The 14210-nt window shown below is 44.7% G+C and overlaps 1 protein-coding gene across 2 annotated transcripts in view; it reads left to right on the top strand.

Moving 5' to 3' along the window:
• Positions 1-14210, top strand: part of LOC125947385 (decapping and exoribonuclease protein-like) — a 67337-nt gene that overhangs the window by 39965 nt on the left and 13162 nt on the right. Inside the window, exons 3-5 of one of the 2 annotated variants that reach the window (XM_049672027.1) lie at positions 4485-4707; positions 9244-9379; positions 12890-12969. In XM_049672027.1, the coding sequence (XP_049527984.1) occupies positions 4485-4707; positions 9244-9379; positions 12890-12969 (439 nt within the window). Of the gene's footprint in view, positions 1-4484; positions 4708-9243; positions 9380-12886; positions 12970-14210 lie in introns of both variants that reach the window. The other variant, XM_049672026.1, reaches the window with a different exon arrangement.

Below are 14210 nucleotides of genomic sequence, written 5' to 3'. Positions count from 1 at the left end.
TTCGCTCAACTGTCGAAACTGATCAATAAAAATGAAGTAAGGGATATCCGAATTTATAACGTGGAAAAGTTTGAGGAAGCAGTAAAATATGGACGCAGCATTGAAACCAGCGAACAAACCTTGGCATAGGCCAAGGCAACATGTATGCACGGAAAGATAAGCAGGGTAATATCATCAACAATTTGGATGACATAGTAAAAGCAGCGGAAGAATTCTATACTGAGCTCTACAGTTCCCAGAGCAGCCAACCTACTTTCACTCCAAGTAGTGATGAACAGGATACAGAGGCTCCTTCTATACCTAGCGATGAAGTTAAAAGGGCCTTGAAAGACATGACCAGGGGAAAAGCTGCCGGAGAAGATGAAATAACAGTTGATTTATTCAAAGATGAATGAGATATCATGCTTGAAAAGCTCGCAGCCCTTTTTATGCATTGCCTCATGACTTCAAGTGTACCAGAAAGCTGGAAGAACGCCAACATTACACTCATTCATAAGAAGGGAGACGTTAAAGAAGTGAAGAATTATAGATCCATTAGCTCGCTCTCAGTAGTGTATAAAATATTCACCAAGAGAATTTAAAATTGAATCAGGGCAACACTTGACTTCAGCCAACCAAGAGAACAGGTTGGCTTCTGGAAGGGATATTCTACGATGGATAATATCCATGTCATCAATCAGGTAACAGAGAAATGTGCAGAGTACAATCAACCTCTGTATATGATTTTCATAGAATATGAAAAAGCATTTGATTCAGTAGAGGTATTAGCAGACATAGAGGCACTGTGAAAGCGAGTACAGGAGGCATACGGGAATATCTTGGCAAATATCTACAAAGATTGCACAAGAACCTTGGTTCTCCACAAGAAAAGTAGAAAGATACCTATCAAGAATACGGTCAGGCAAGGAGACACAATCTCTCTAATGCCATTCACTGCATGTTTATGAGTATTCAAGCTCATAGACTGGGAAGTGAGCTTAGGAGTGAAGATCAACGGCGTATATCTCTACAACCTTCGGTTTGCAGATGATATTGTCATATTGAGCAACAATGGGGACGAATTACAGCTAATGATTGAGGACCTTAACCGAGAAAGTGTAAGAGTGGGGTTGAAGATTAACATTCCGAAGACAAAGATAATGTTAAATAGCCTGGCTAGAGAACAAGAATTCAGGATCGCCAGTCAGCCTCTACAGTATGTAAAGGAGTACGTTTATCTAGGTCAATTACTCACAGGGGTCCCTAATCATGAGAAAGAAATTTACAGAAGAATAAAATTTGGTTGCAGTGCATACGGCAGGCATTGCCAAAGCCCAACTGGGAGCTTACCACTGTCGTTGAAAAGAAAAGTGTACAATGATTGTAGTCTAACTGTGCTAACATATGGGACAGAAATTTGGAGGTTAACAAAGAAGCTCGAGAACAAGTTAAGGACCGCACAAAGAGCGATGGAACGAAAAATTTTAGGCCTAACCTTAAGAGACAGGAAGAGAGCGGTGCGGATCAGAGAACAAAGGGGATAACCTATATTCTAGTTGACATTAAACGCAAAAAATGAAGCTGGGCAGGCCATGTAATGCGTACGATGGATAACCGGTGGACCATCAGAGTTACAGAATGGATACCAAGAGAAGGGAGGCGCAGTCGAGGACGGCAGAAAACTAGGTGGGGTGATGAAGTTGGGAAATTTGACGGCGCAAGCTGGAATCAGCTAGCGCAAGACATGGGTAATTGGAGATCGCAGGGAGAGGGCTTCATCCTGCGGTGGACGTAAATATAGGCTGATGGTGATGAAGGCTTTGTGGTTTTCTTAACGCTTTTCCACCGAAAGTCAGTTTTGAACAATTTCAAAGCATAATGATGGATGCACATGGCTCCCAATATAACTAATTTTTCAGCATAGGGAACGATTTTTTGAATACCGCATTGGTGCTCCATGAAAGGGAAATATATTAACAGCACTGAGAACACCAAAAAACGATGTGTGGCTAACAATATTCTCAAGAATAGCATTGTTATATATTATGCAAATTGTGGTAAATCGATTACAGTAGTAAACGAAAAAAGTCGCAGTTTCAACCGAAAGGCGAATCATCGATTGCGACAGCAAACTAGTGAACAGCTATACGAATCAGGACTGGGCTTGTTGGTTCATCTTATTCCGTAGTGTTTAGGCGCAACCAAGGACTATACCAAGCTATACGAAGTAGGGATAGTAGTTTTATAGCCCGTATTAACTTGTAAACATAGGCATACTAACTAAATTAACAAGCATGGTGTCGCGCGCGCAGAAGTAAACATGAACGCATCTCACTGGATGACCGTGGAAATTTGCTGTCAAAACGCTGTAGTGAGAAAGTGCGGCTGCGGCAGCGAAAGAATTGGCCTTCGTCCGATCGCTCGCACCAACGCGATCTTAGACGCGAAAACACAGCGCAGGGAGGAAGGACTCTGCCTCCGCCGCACATGGCTTTCAAGATACAGCCGCCCGGCCGGGAGCGCGCGGCGTAGTACCCGGGTACGCGGCCGTCCCCCTCCCTTCCCTCCACCCGGAGCCTTGCTGTCCGGTGGGCGCGCACGGCCAAAAATCGCGCAACCCCCCCCCCCCCCCCCCCCCTTCCCTTCAGACCTGTGCACGCGACTGGAAGACGTAGCGCTTCCTTCCCGCTTCGTTCGCTAGCGTGAGATACTCAGGCGGGATCGCCGGCTCATCCTCGCACGCTGTCACTCGCCCATAGAGCATACGGCGCGCGGCGACAATTTTATCGCCCGTGGACTTTACACGGAACCTCACGGCGACGACTGCGCTGACATAAATGCGCGTGGATTGTCCATATAATTGCTTTGGCAATAAAAGTATGTAATAATAGCACACCCCAATTATTATGCATCCGGCATGGTAGCCCAGCGGTAATGGCATAGCGCTCTTGCTCTCGGGGTTGTGTGTAAAATCCCGAAGTAAACGAGAATTTTATCATTTTGCCTGCATCGTAACGGAGCCACTGCGTCCGCATTTCGATGAGGGTGCGAAATGCATAAAAGTTCTGTATATAAATTTGCTTGACCTGTGGTACGAATCGTATTTTTTTAATATCTCGCCATTTGCTTACAACACCATAACTCTGCATTGACTTTCAGGTCTGCATTTTAAACTACATACCTATAAGAACGTAGAATATCGTGTGCTTCAGAGATTTCTGTATTTACCTATACATTTTACGAGTGCTCAGTAGTTGCTTAACAAATGTCATAATTTATTATTCAGCAAATACTTACTATATCTCGTCTTTTAGTTAAGACGGGTGGCAATTGCCTCTTACTCCGACAAGTGGGGTTTTGTAGTTTGCTTTTCCAACATTTAATCACAATTGTGCAGTTACAAAATTATTGTGATGTCAAAAAAGCTGGCATATCCCACGCCTTGTGGGAATCGATGTTATGCGAAGCAGTCTGCGGGGAGCCTACCAAGTTAACGAAACGACCATGAGAGCACCAAGACGTAGGCAGCTATTTCATGACCTACATGATACGCATGTCATGACATTCATGTCATGAGTCCTCAGGAGTCCCTTTAGCTACTCCTAAGAGACCTTAAGGCGAAAGCTTTAGTCATACTCAAGACTAGGACTTCAACCTTCAGCCTTTTCCTTCACTTAGCACCACACCCGAACTCATTTTATTGGTTTTTGAGTCTTAATCTTTTTCGCTTAGTTCTAATTTTTGCTGAGTCATGGTCATGACTTTGACTTCTACCACAATCTTTTAGTGTTTCCTTCACTCAGTGTCTACGTTCGAACCAATTTCAGTGGTTTTTGAGTAATTATCTTTTTCGCTGAGTCATTGTGATTTTTGCTGCGTCATGATTATGACTTCTACCATCATCTTTTAGTGTTTTCGTCACTTAGTGCCCACGTCCGAACCCATTCTAGGGCGTTTTGAGTGTTAATATTTTTTCGCTGAGTCATTGTTATTTTTGCTGAGTCATGCTCATGACTGATTCCTGCCATCATCAGTGTCCACGTCCAAACTAATTTCAGTAGTTTTTGAGTGTTAATATTTTTCGCTGGGTCATTGTCATGACGTTCATGACACACATGTCATGACAATTATGGCATGACCTATCACTTATGTTCGTCATACACTCCTGTCATACTATGCCAATTTTGGTGCCTACCAAGTTAACGAAACGACCATGAAAGCACCAAGACGTAGGCGGCTGTTCCATGGCCTACATGACACGCAAGTCATGGCATTCATGCCATCACATATCACTTATGTTCGTCATATACTCTTTTTATAGTATGCCAATTTTGGTACATACCAAATTAACAAAACGACCATGAGAGCACAGACGTAGGCGGCTAGATAGATAGATCTAGATACATAGACAGATACTGTCCAAGTAGCAAATGTTCGAGAAGAAATGCTTTGAATTTAAAAGAATTATGGCATACTTATGTGACACTCGATTATTTGCAATGCAGGCCAACCTAGCGTTCTTCACGAGAACAATAACGTTGTCGACGAAACGCAAACGTACCATGCAGTCCTCCGCGGCCAGCTGGGGACTCACAAGATCATCTTTGACGCCGAAGTGATGGCAATCGACGATTCCCCGGAAATTAAGAAGCCCGGCCTGAATCCCTACGTGGAGTTCCGAACGTGCATCGACTTTCACTGCTTTAAAAATGGAGAAAAATACCGCAGGTAGGCACCGACGGCACAGCGTCCCAATTCCTGGAAAGATGCTTCGTAAGGGTATGCTAACAAGCGGGAAAAATCGTTAGGCGTTTATTACTTCTGTTTGCTGGCATACCCTTATTAATGTGACATGTTCCCACTAGCCCAACATGCTAATCCTATGGTTTGTTATGATTTGCGGATTAATGGAGCACTAATTTTGCTGCATAAAGACTCGTCAAATATATTTTTAAACCTAGCATAGTTCCCTTGTATTTAAGAAAAAAATTAACTACAGAAGCTATGGTCAAGGGAAAAGATAATCAGGTATTTCTCAATTGAACATCTTGTAATATGCCGACCCTGATGTGTGTACATTAAGTTTCCTCCACCATCGTGAAGGGCAGACATGCGGGCGAGAGCAGTACGAGCGCTGAATTTTTCTGGGTCCCGCGCGCTCTGCTGAATTTCCTATTGCATATGGTGTCCTGACACACCCAGCGTGTTCGCCGCCATGCACAGCCCTACGAATGCAAGATTAGTCCCCCGCCATTAGAGGTGGAATATCTAGAAACCTGCCAACTCTCGCGAAATATTCGTAAAGTGTACGAATTTTAGTTCGTTCTATAATTTCGTGAATGTTGCGTGAAATTTGGCGAAAAATCATGTTCGTGATAATTTCTCGCTCGTCGGTCTACGAAGACATTCTTCGAAATCACTGCTGATGAAAGGACACGGAAAGGATTCCATGAGCTTCATTCAAACAAGTTCCTACAGCAGGCGCAATAGACAGAATGAACACCGCTGCAGATGCCACTGTTAACCTCAAAACAATGCGCGGATTGTCATTCTGTGATTTTCTGAGTTTATTGCTGCTCGTGTTCTGCGTCACAAGTTCAATTATTGTTAATCAGTTGTGCCGGTATCCTATCAAAAGTGTGTGCTCACGGTGAAACAAAATCCTAAGAAATATTCATCCCCCTTTCCACACGCACCGTGTCGTGTCTGCGAGATTTTACGAATCGTAAAATTCGCAGGGTTGCAGGTATTTACCTTAGCATGCTCACGCACTTCCTTGAAGTAGGCGTCATTAAATTATACAATGCGAAAACTGCTACTGGAAGAAGCCTTGACTTGGGAGCTACAACTTTTGTCGAGTCTTACGCAATTTTGGATTACATAGAGAGAAATTTATTGACAGGAAGGCAGAGAGGTCGGCCTGAGCTGTAACTTTCTCTGGCCTGCTACTCTACACTGGGGAAAAGGGACGGGGAGACAGAACACACTGCACTAAATGGAAGCAAAGGAAAATGCTTGACATGCTTCAATATTTTGGATACCTTACGCGTACCAATCACTCACGGTCACATATGAGACGACCAAAGTTGCCTTCAAAACACTAGCGCATTCAACAACACAAGTGGGTCAGCCTGTCGGAAGAACCGCTGCGCGGCATATGGTCTTTTGCTAAAGAATTATGACTGTTGTCGCCTTGAACTTTTAAATAGCCGTGTGACGCGTGTCTGATTGCGACAGTGTTCTACCACATTACTATGGAAAACGGATAGCTGACAATGTGTGTGTGCTGTAGCAGATCATTTACGCGGCATTCAGTTGTTACGATTAGTGGGAAATGCAGACCTCGGTTCACAGGTAGAGTCGGTACACTTACCGCCGAATTCAATTTTTGCACCTGTAAGCACCTACGGCGGGAACTGTACGCGTTACGGGCAGCTTGCATGCTGGCACGCAGACGTGCATCACGAGAAAAATTATAGCCTCTATTAAACAGATTGTAATAGAGGCCGATTCTTCAGTTCCGTTCACGCAAATATACGAGAACGTCTTAAAATGAAGCTTTCTCTGCCTGCCTTCCCTCAGTTTTGCTGGGTTGATTGGCTGGTCTGTCGGTCGGTCACTGGTCGGGTTCTGGCCGAGTACATTCTCTCTCACTCTTCAAAGATAGCGCGTCCGGTGCGGGATTGCAATAGCCCATGCCACAGACGCCATAGCAATTGCCCGATGCTGTAACCGTTAGATCGCTAACGCATGTAACGCATGTTTCGTGATGCCAACACCGCTCTTTCAGATTGGATCCTGGCGCTCATTAGCAAGATAATGTCCCTACTATGGCACACTCTACAGACGGGGAAATTGCTAAGGATCTGTGGTACACTTCGTACCACTAACTCTTTTAAATGATCGCCGCCTATTGATGATGATTTAAATTTCCATGCTAGAGCACATACCCAGAACGAGCAAATTGGGCAATAAAGAAGTGTGTCCGCGTGTTGATTATAACGTCGATAATGTGGCACATGCCCACAACGTGGAGTTGGCCGAGAACCGGGTGGTACATATCGTGCCAGCAAGTAGCGATATGAGTAATCGCTGCTTGATCAGCGATAATTATGATTTACTAGTATGGTTCATACCCACAATGGGTCATTGGCCAGGAAGCGAGCTGTTTAAGGCCGAGCTTGAACGGTGCCGAGCGTTGATCAGTAGTGAAAGCTGAACGTAGGAGATGAGCTGCAAAGAGAGAAAGAAAAACACAGATGGAGAGCGAGAAAAAAGAAAAGAAATACTCCATTTTCCGCTAAAGGGAACCGTGTGTGTATGCGAAGCAGCGGGGAGATGGTTAGCTTCAGCGGGAGATGGTTTCGCGGCAGCGGCCCGAGCGCTCATCGCGGCGCTGCACAGGAGAGAGAATGAGGTGCGCGCGCTCCGTCATTTTCATACCGCGGAACTACCGCGGCGCCCCCAGCGGAGTGTGCAGCTGTCGCACCACCTGTCGTGCGCGCCGCTCCGGATTCCTAGACAGAAAGGGGGGAGCGTAGGCGAGGAGGGAGAGGGGGAGGGGACGCGCATGCGCTGTGGTGTGGCACGTGGGCGCCGCTCCGTAGAGGATTCTTAGAGGAGAAAAGGGGGTAAGCGTAGGAGAGAGAGGGGGGAGGGGACGCGCATGCGCTGTGGGGGTGTGGGACACGGGAGGGACGGACAGAGCCGCCGTCAAGAAATGCTTCGCATTTAATAAATATAACAAAATGAACTTTCTTGGAGAGGCGGGAGTCGAGCCCGGGTACCCCCAGTCCGAAGGCTAGCGCCATAACCACTGCGCTAACACCCATGTTTGCAGAACCTGTATTTGTTGGAGCCGTATGGTTGCATTGTACCGACGATTGAAACACAACTTGCTATAGACGAGAGAAAGAGAAAATGATAGCGAGAGAGAGACAGGGAAATAAAGGGAGAAAGAGAGAGACAGAGAGCGAAAAAAAATGTTAACTTTCTTGGCGAGGCAGTATTTAAACCCGGGTACTCACGGTCCGGAGGCGAGCGTCATACCCATTACGCCATAAACCCGCGCTTGCAGAGCTCCGTTGTTTTATCAGATTTCACAAGCGTGGAACTGGCTTTAAAAAATTAAATTAAATTATGGGGTTTTACGTGCCAAAACCACTTCTGATTATGAGGCACGCCGTAGTGGGGGGCTCCGGAAATTTGGACCACCTGGGGTTCTTAAACGTGCACCTAAATATAAGCACACGGGTGTTTTCGCATTTCGCCCCCATCGAAATGCGGCCGGCCTTTTGGGCTAAGATCAAATGTGTGGAACTGGCTTAATTTTTATAATGATGATGATGATTTCTAAATACAGCACATGTTCATAAGCGGGGATTGTTCAGTAAGCGACTGGGGAATTTAAAGTAAATAAAATAAATAATTATAACAGAATACAAGATCTCCCACATTACGTAAAAAAATAAATTATGGGGTTTTACCTGCCAAAACCACCATCTGATTATGAGGCACGCCGTAGTGGTGGACTCCGGAAATTTGGACCACCTGGGGTTCTTTAACGTGCACCTAAATCTAAGTACACGAGCGTTTTCGCATTTCGCCCTCGTCGACATGCGGCCGCCGTGGCCGGGATTCGATCTCGCGACCACTTGCTCACATTACGTAGCATGGTTGCGCGAGAAAACACGGACGTGCCAGTTTCGTTAACACTAAATCCGCAGAAACGAAATGAGAAAATTCATTATTTAATAATCGGTTCACGAAACTTTCGCTTTAAATAGATGCCAAAATGTGCCATGAACCTCCATTATGGCTGCAAACCTTTGTTTAAAGACTACAGTGATGGCCAGACATTCTCATCAAGTGATAATGGAAATTGTAGAGACGTTTACAATGAGCAGAAACAAGGATTGCGTGAGCTGCCAATCTGTCGCATTGTCAGAAAAGGAGATACGATTCTTTTCACGGTAGCGGTGGCTTGTTATGCTGTTACGCGATCTGTGATGCTGTGGTGACGTTACTCCCTTTCCGTCTTTTTATTTTACGGTGCTATACAAACTGTGACCAAGTGCAAGAAATCATAAGTTGTTAATAGCGCTGTGTCCTCTGTGCCTTCTCTCGTGTCATGCGTTTCCTTGCGCTAAAGCCTAATAACATGCTTTATATTGTTTCGCAATTTTATTTCACCATATTTCGTTAGATATGCTGCCTGTCTTTTCCGTAAAACCCATTTCTCTAAGTATAGCGTTGTTGTCACAGATACAAATCTCTCAAATGGTGGGCACACGCCCGGCTGGCTGGTGTTTCAAGCCTAATGTGCGGCTCTTGCAGCGAAAATGGCACGGTGGACTACATCGAGAAGCTGGAGGTCGCCGACATTCCAAAAATGACTCAGGTCAGTGACCCGCCCTTTCAGGTGAACTAGGCGTCATGAATTCGTAATCAACCATGCTCGGAAACGTGGCCGTACCTGGTGTCAATCCTCCAGACAATATATTAGACAGTGAGTTTACTATTGGGTTTTCTTCTAGTTCAACGTGCAGCCTGCATTGGTCTAGAAAAATAATCCCTCGGATATGCAAGAACCGTTAGTCCACACTACATGTGTTATATAGCAAATAGCCCCGTGTCGTTTTAGTGCCTTGCCCTTACCTCAGAAATTTCAGTAAAAAAATGAAAAACAGCCACAGGGTAAGGGTGAACAATCTTTCTCTCCAGTTCCTTTTACACATTGTGTCCCAACTATTATGCCCGAATATTTCGGATATATCATTCTATGAGATCGACACCATATGCATGTTTTCCGAAGGCCAGCTGGGTAGCTGTCGCTATTTAGCCCTGACATCCACTTATTTATATTGTTACGTTAATTGTTAATGAGCTACTACTAGGAGAGCTGTCTCATGAAGACAGCTGAAAAAGGTCTGGTCTACTGATAAAAGGAACGTGTTACCGGGTTGAAATTTTACGATATCTCATCATTATCTCCCTGCATTTCAACGGGCGTTTCCCACTAATTGTCCATATTTACCATTTGCAAACGATTAATGCTCCTGAATATTTATTCATTCAGACACCACGTTAGTGGCAGCATCATCACTGGGGGAAATGGTTTCCCCTTGAGATACGCCTCTATTGCAGGGAAACACGTAGTAATGAGAAATTTCCATGTGAAGGAAATCTCGGAGAAGCTCTAACGCAGAGTTGTGAACTTACTGCATTGTCTTACGAATGGTGTGACGTTGCCGTGCAGGAACGGATCAACTATTTGTACGTTTAGCAGCTGTTTCAACTCAACCTGTCGCGCTCCAGCAGTTGCGAGTAATAGTTATAATTTAGTGTCTGCCGTTGCCGCGAAAAGTCCTCGTGGGTAACACACTACGTGTGCCAAAAAGCTGATGCGGTTAGTTTTCCCAGCAGAAGTTTCACACCGAAACATATTTTAATAAGATCTTGTCTACCTTTAAAAGCAAGAATGCTGTCATCTTTGGGTCCAAATGAAACCACTCATTTTCATATTGAGTGTGTCTATCTTACTCCTTGAAGGTAAAGGCAGATGTAGAACACCCATGCCATTCCACTGTAAGGGACATATCGGCTGCGAGGCTGTGTCAAAACCGGCCGTCTGTGAGGACTCCTTTGTCCTTGCGCCTAGAAGCGTCGGCTGAAGAAACAGGCATACTAGTTCAAGAGAATGTCTTAACGGCTCCCAGTCCGCTTCCACCACCTTTGGAGTGGCAGACTATTGAGTGCAATGTCTCTTTCATAGAGATCTCCAAGCACGCACCTGAGACTCATATACATTCGCACTTCCTTGAGCTTCAGGCGAAGTACTCGTGTGCAGAATTTTACACAGACGCTTCCAAATCTCCTGTTGGTGTTGCTTACGCTGCTCTGGGACCGTCTTTTTCAACGTCCGGTGCACTAAATCCGCATACAAGTATTTTTACAATGGAAGCATACGCAATCCTGTAGGCAGTTACACATAAAGCTAATGAATGTTACGAAAGCAATTGTGTTCAGAGTCATTGAGCATCGGTAGAGCTTTAATGAGTCTATGAAAACACAAGAATGCAGTTTTTAACGAACTCTACAGCGGGTTATGCTCAGCTTACATGGGCAATCAAGTGGTCATAGTGTGCTGGGTATCTGGCCATAGAGGCATAAAAGACAATGTAGCTGCAGACGAAAGTGCCACGTCAGTCGTTTTTAAATATACAGACACAAACATACCTATCCCTCCCACAGACCTAAAGCCTTTCTTGCGCCATCAGCTGCGGAGAGGTTGGCAAAGGCAGTGGGACAACGAAGTGTCAAACAAGCTACATATGATCAAACCAAAAATAGGGAAATGGATGTGCGAAAAAACGCCAAGATACAAGGAAGTGCTTCTTTGCAGGTTAAGAATAGGTTATACCTATGGCACGCACTCATGCCTCCTTTCTGGAAGTGATCCTCAAAAATGTGATAGGTGTGGCGACATTCTTACAGTCAGCCATGTTCTTGTCCAGTGCCCGGAAATAGAAGCCCAGCGTAAAAAGCACTTTTATCCTGCATATCGTGAGCACATCCCTCTTCCCCCAGCATTCTTTCTTAGCCATGAGCCGCTTTTTGATTTTACTGCGGTCTTAAAGTTCTTAGCAGATGCAAACACTTTACAAATCATCTGGCCAGGGTGTCTGTAGCGCAGCATCGTCTTGCCGGCTGCAGCTGCAGTGCAAAAAGCTTGTATAGCACGTGCCACTCAGCCCTTGATTTCAAGGAACCTCTTGAGGCACTAGTGCTATTGTATACGTTTTAGTACATCATTAATTTGTAACGAAATTTTTATATTAATAACTCTAATCATTAGTTATTGTCATTATTTTAATTGCAATATATTTTACGCAATTTACAGCGTCGTTCTTTTAGGCCCTTTTACAGCCACGTACATCAACCATTTAACTCGCAGACCACTCTATTTATAGTACATTCAAAAACTATCACCATTTGTCATGGCGTTCTTTGGCCATATCTGGCCCTTGCGCCAATAAAAACAACATATTTATTTTTTATTTATTGTCATATTGAGTAAAAAGCTTGCCCCACATTTTCTCCAGGTCGGCACGCATTCGCGGCACATTTTCCTACATACTATAATTTATATAGTATTTCTTTTTATGGGAAACATTTGAGGCCCGAATTAATTTAAAAGGGTCTGAGCATGAACTCGTTCGTATGGCTTCGTTGCAGGAAAGCAGTGCGGAACGTCCAGAAAGAGACTACACAGGCGAATATGTTGCGTAAAAAAATGCGCGACGAATCACGTACAGAAGGCCATATTCTTTCCTTTGGTTGAGTGCGGTCATCTTGTCTTGTGGACGATTTTACCTTTGCATTAGTTTTGCGTTACATGTTCTGAACATTTTATGCGGATGCGACGGACGAGAAGCCTTTTCACGCACCTGCGAATAGATTAGGAAGGGGATATGGTGTCCAAGTATACCCGAAAGTTCGAGGATGAGGAAGATGGCGCTAGCTAAAGGCGACCCAAGCCTTACAAAGGCACCGCGGCAATTGCTCTTCCGGGCGTTTAATTTTACCCTTCGATCAGTAAATATTGGACAGAGTTGTACATGTCCAATGACCCTGTCGGCTATCAGCAATACTGTCAAGAGGAAATGAACAAGGCGGCCATGTGCTCGACCAATTCCAGAAGTTGGCTTTTCGCATAAAGCGACTGGTGACTATTAGCAAATCCTGTTAAACGTCCCTTTGACACACAATATTGGCCAACGGAGATGACGGCGTGCTCACGAGTCTCGTGCGTCACACATATCTTCTCATACAACGCGGCAGATACAGTGGCATCTGTTCTACCATGTGTCAACTTCAAACTCTGCCCTGTGTTTCTTTCTCCTAGCAGCACTGGTCGGAAGAGAAGTGCATGCAAATCTGCGACAAGATCCTCTCTTTCATCAAGGAACATGTCCAGGGTGATGACAGGTCAGTGAAATGTTCCATCGTTATTATGGTATATTTTGCTGGTCATTTCTGAGCGCTTCAGGAAACTGTCTGTGCGCCTTGCCCCTATTCGATTAGTCGAAGTGCAGCTCTCGGAGTACATTCTTTCAGAGCGCCAGGCTTCAGATCAGAGCACGCGGAGCTGCTCTCACCTCGAAGCGCCACCGCGATGTGGTAGACTTCCGGTTAGGGTGGCTTCTGCAACTTCCGTTGAGAGCAGAAACAAGGACTACAATGATGGCAAGATTTGTCAGGACATTGTGTTGAGATGTAAGGCGACGTACGCGCTTCCCAGTATTCAACTAGAGCAAGAAGGTCTAACTCTAATCTCGTCCCAGGTTCAATTGTCGAAAATAAGTTCGCGGATAGTGCTGTTAACAAAAACACGCAAGAAAGTTATGCCGGGCGAACTCTAAATACAGACGTGTAATTCAACGGTATTTTAAGTCAAAGTGTGTGACTTATCATATTTCTGTGGGTAGAGGAATAAATAATTTATCGCACCATTTAAGGCAAGATTACCATCAAATGAAACGGAAAGATATTTTATACTTATTCCACAATAGTGCACTCACAGGGGTGACTCACTTATTCTTAGTAGTTGCTCTCAGCACATTTCTGAAACAAGCTATTCCTATTGTAATGATATTCACCGACTGGCATATTTTTTGCAAACTCCATTACAACGTCTACATTTTCTCGCAGTAAACCTACAGCTTGAGTCTAGAATAAATTGGTTACGGTATTCGTATCATCTGCATAAAAAAACAAGACAGTTTGATACATGGGACTGATTATTAGTCGATTATTAAAGAGTTCAAACAAAGTATTGCGGTCCTGCAGCATTTAAATAGTGCTCCTATACCGCAGTTTACCACGGTCTGAACACTTGTGGTTTACCCTCATGGATGACTCCATGCAATAGCATGTGCAGCCATATTCCTACTTCGTAACCGAACCGATCCTATTGCGGCAATAAAGTTATGGATGGCTTGAAAACACCATGTAAAATCTTACCGAGGGCGCTGCATTGCATCCTATTAGGCGCGAGACAATGCAGGGGCACCAACTTCCACGAGCGCACCGCTGGCGTAGTAACAGGAATAACACGGTGGGGTCCTCGTTGTTCGACAGCCTGTGCTCAAATCAAGCATCCATGGTTTGCGCACTGTCCTGACATTTCTTCTGTAAGTGCCTTCTAAACAAGAGATGTTTTAAAGGAC

This window comes from Dermacentor silvarum, chromosome 8 (assembly GCF_013339745.2).
Source record: "Dermacentor silvarum isolate Dsil-2018 chromosome 8, BIME_Dsil_1.4, whole genome shotgun sequence".
In the NCBI taxonomy this organism is placed as follows: Eukaryota; Metazoa; Arthropoda; class Arachnida; order Ixodida; family Ixodidae; genus Dermacentor; species Dermacentor silvarum.
Note: the sequence above shows the minus strand (reverse complement) of the source record. Positions and strands in the feature narration are given on the sequence as shown.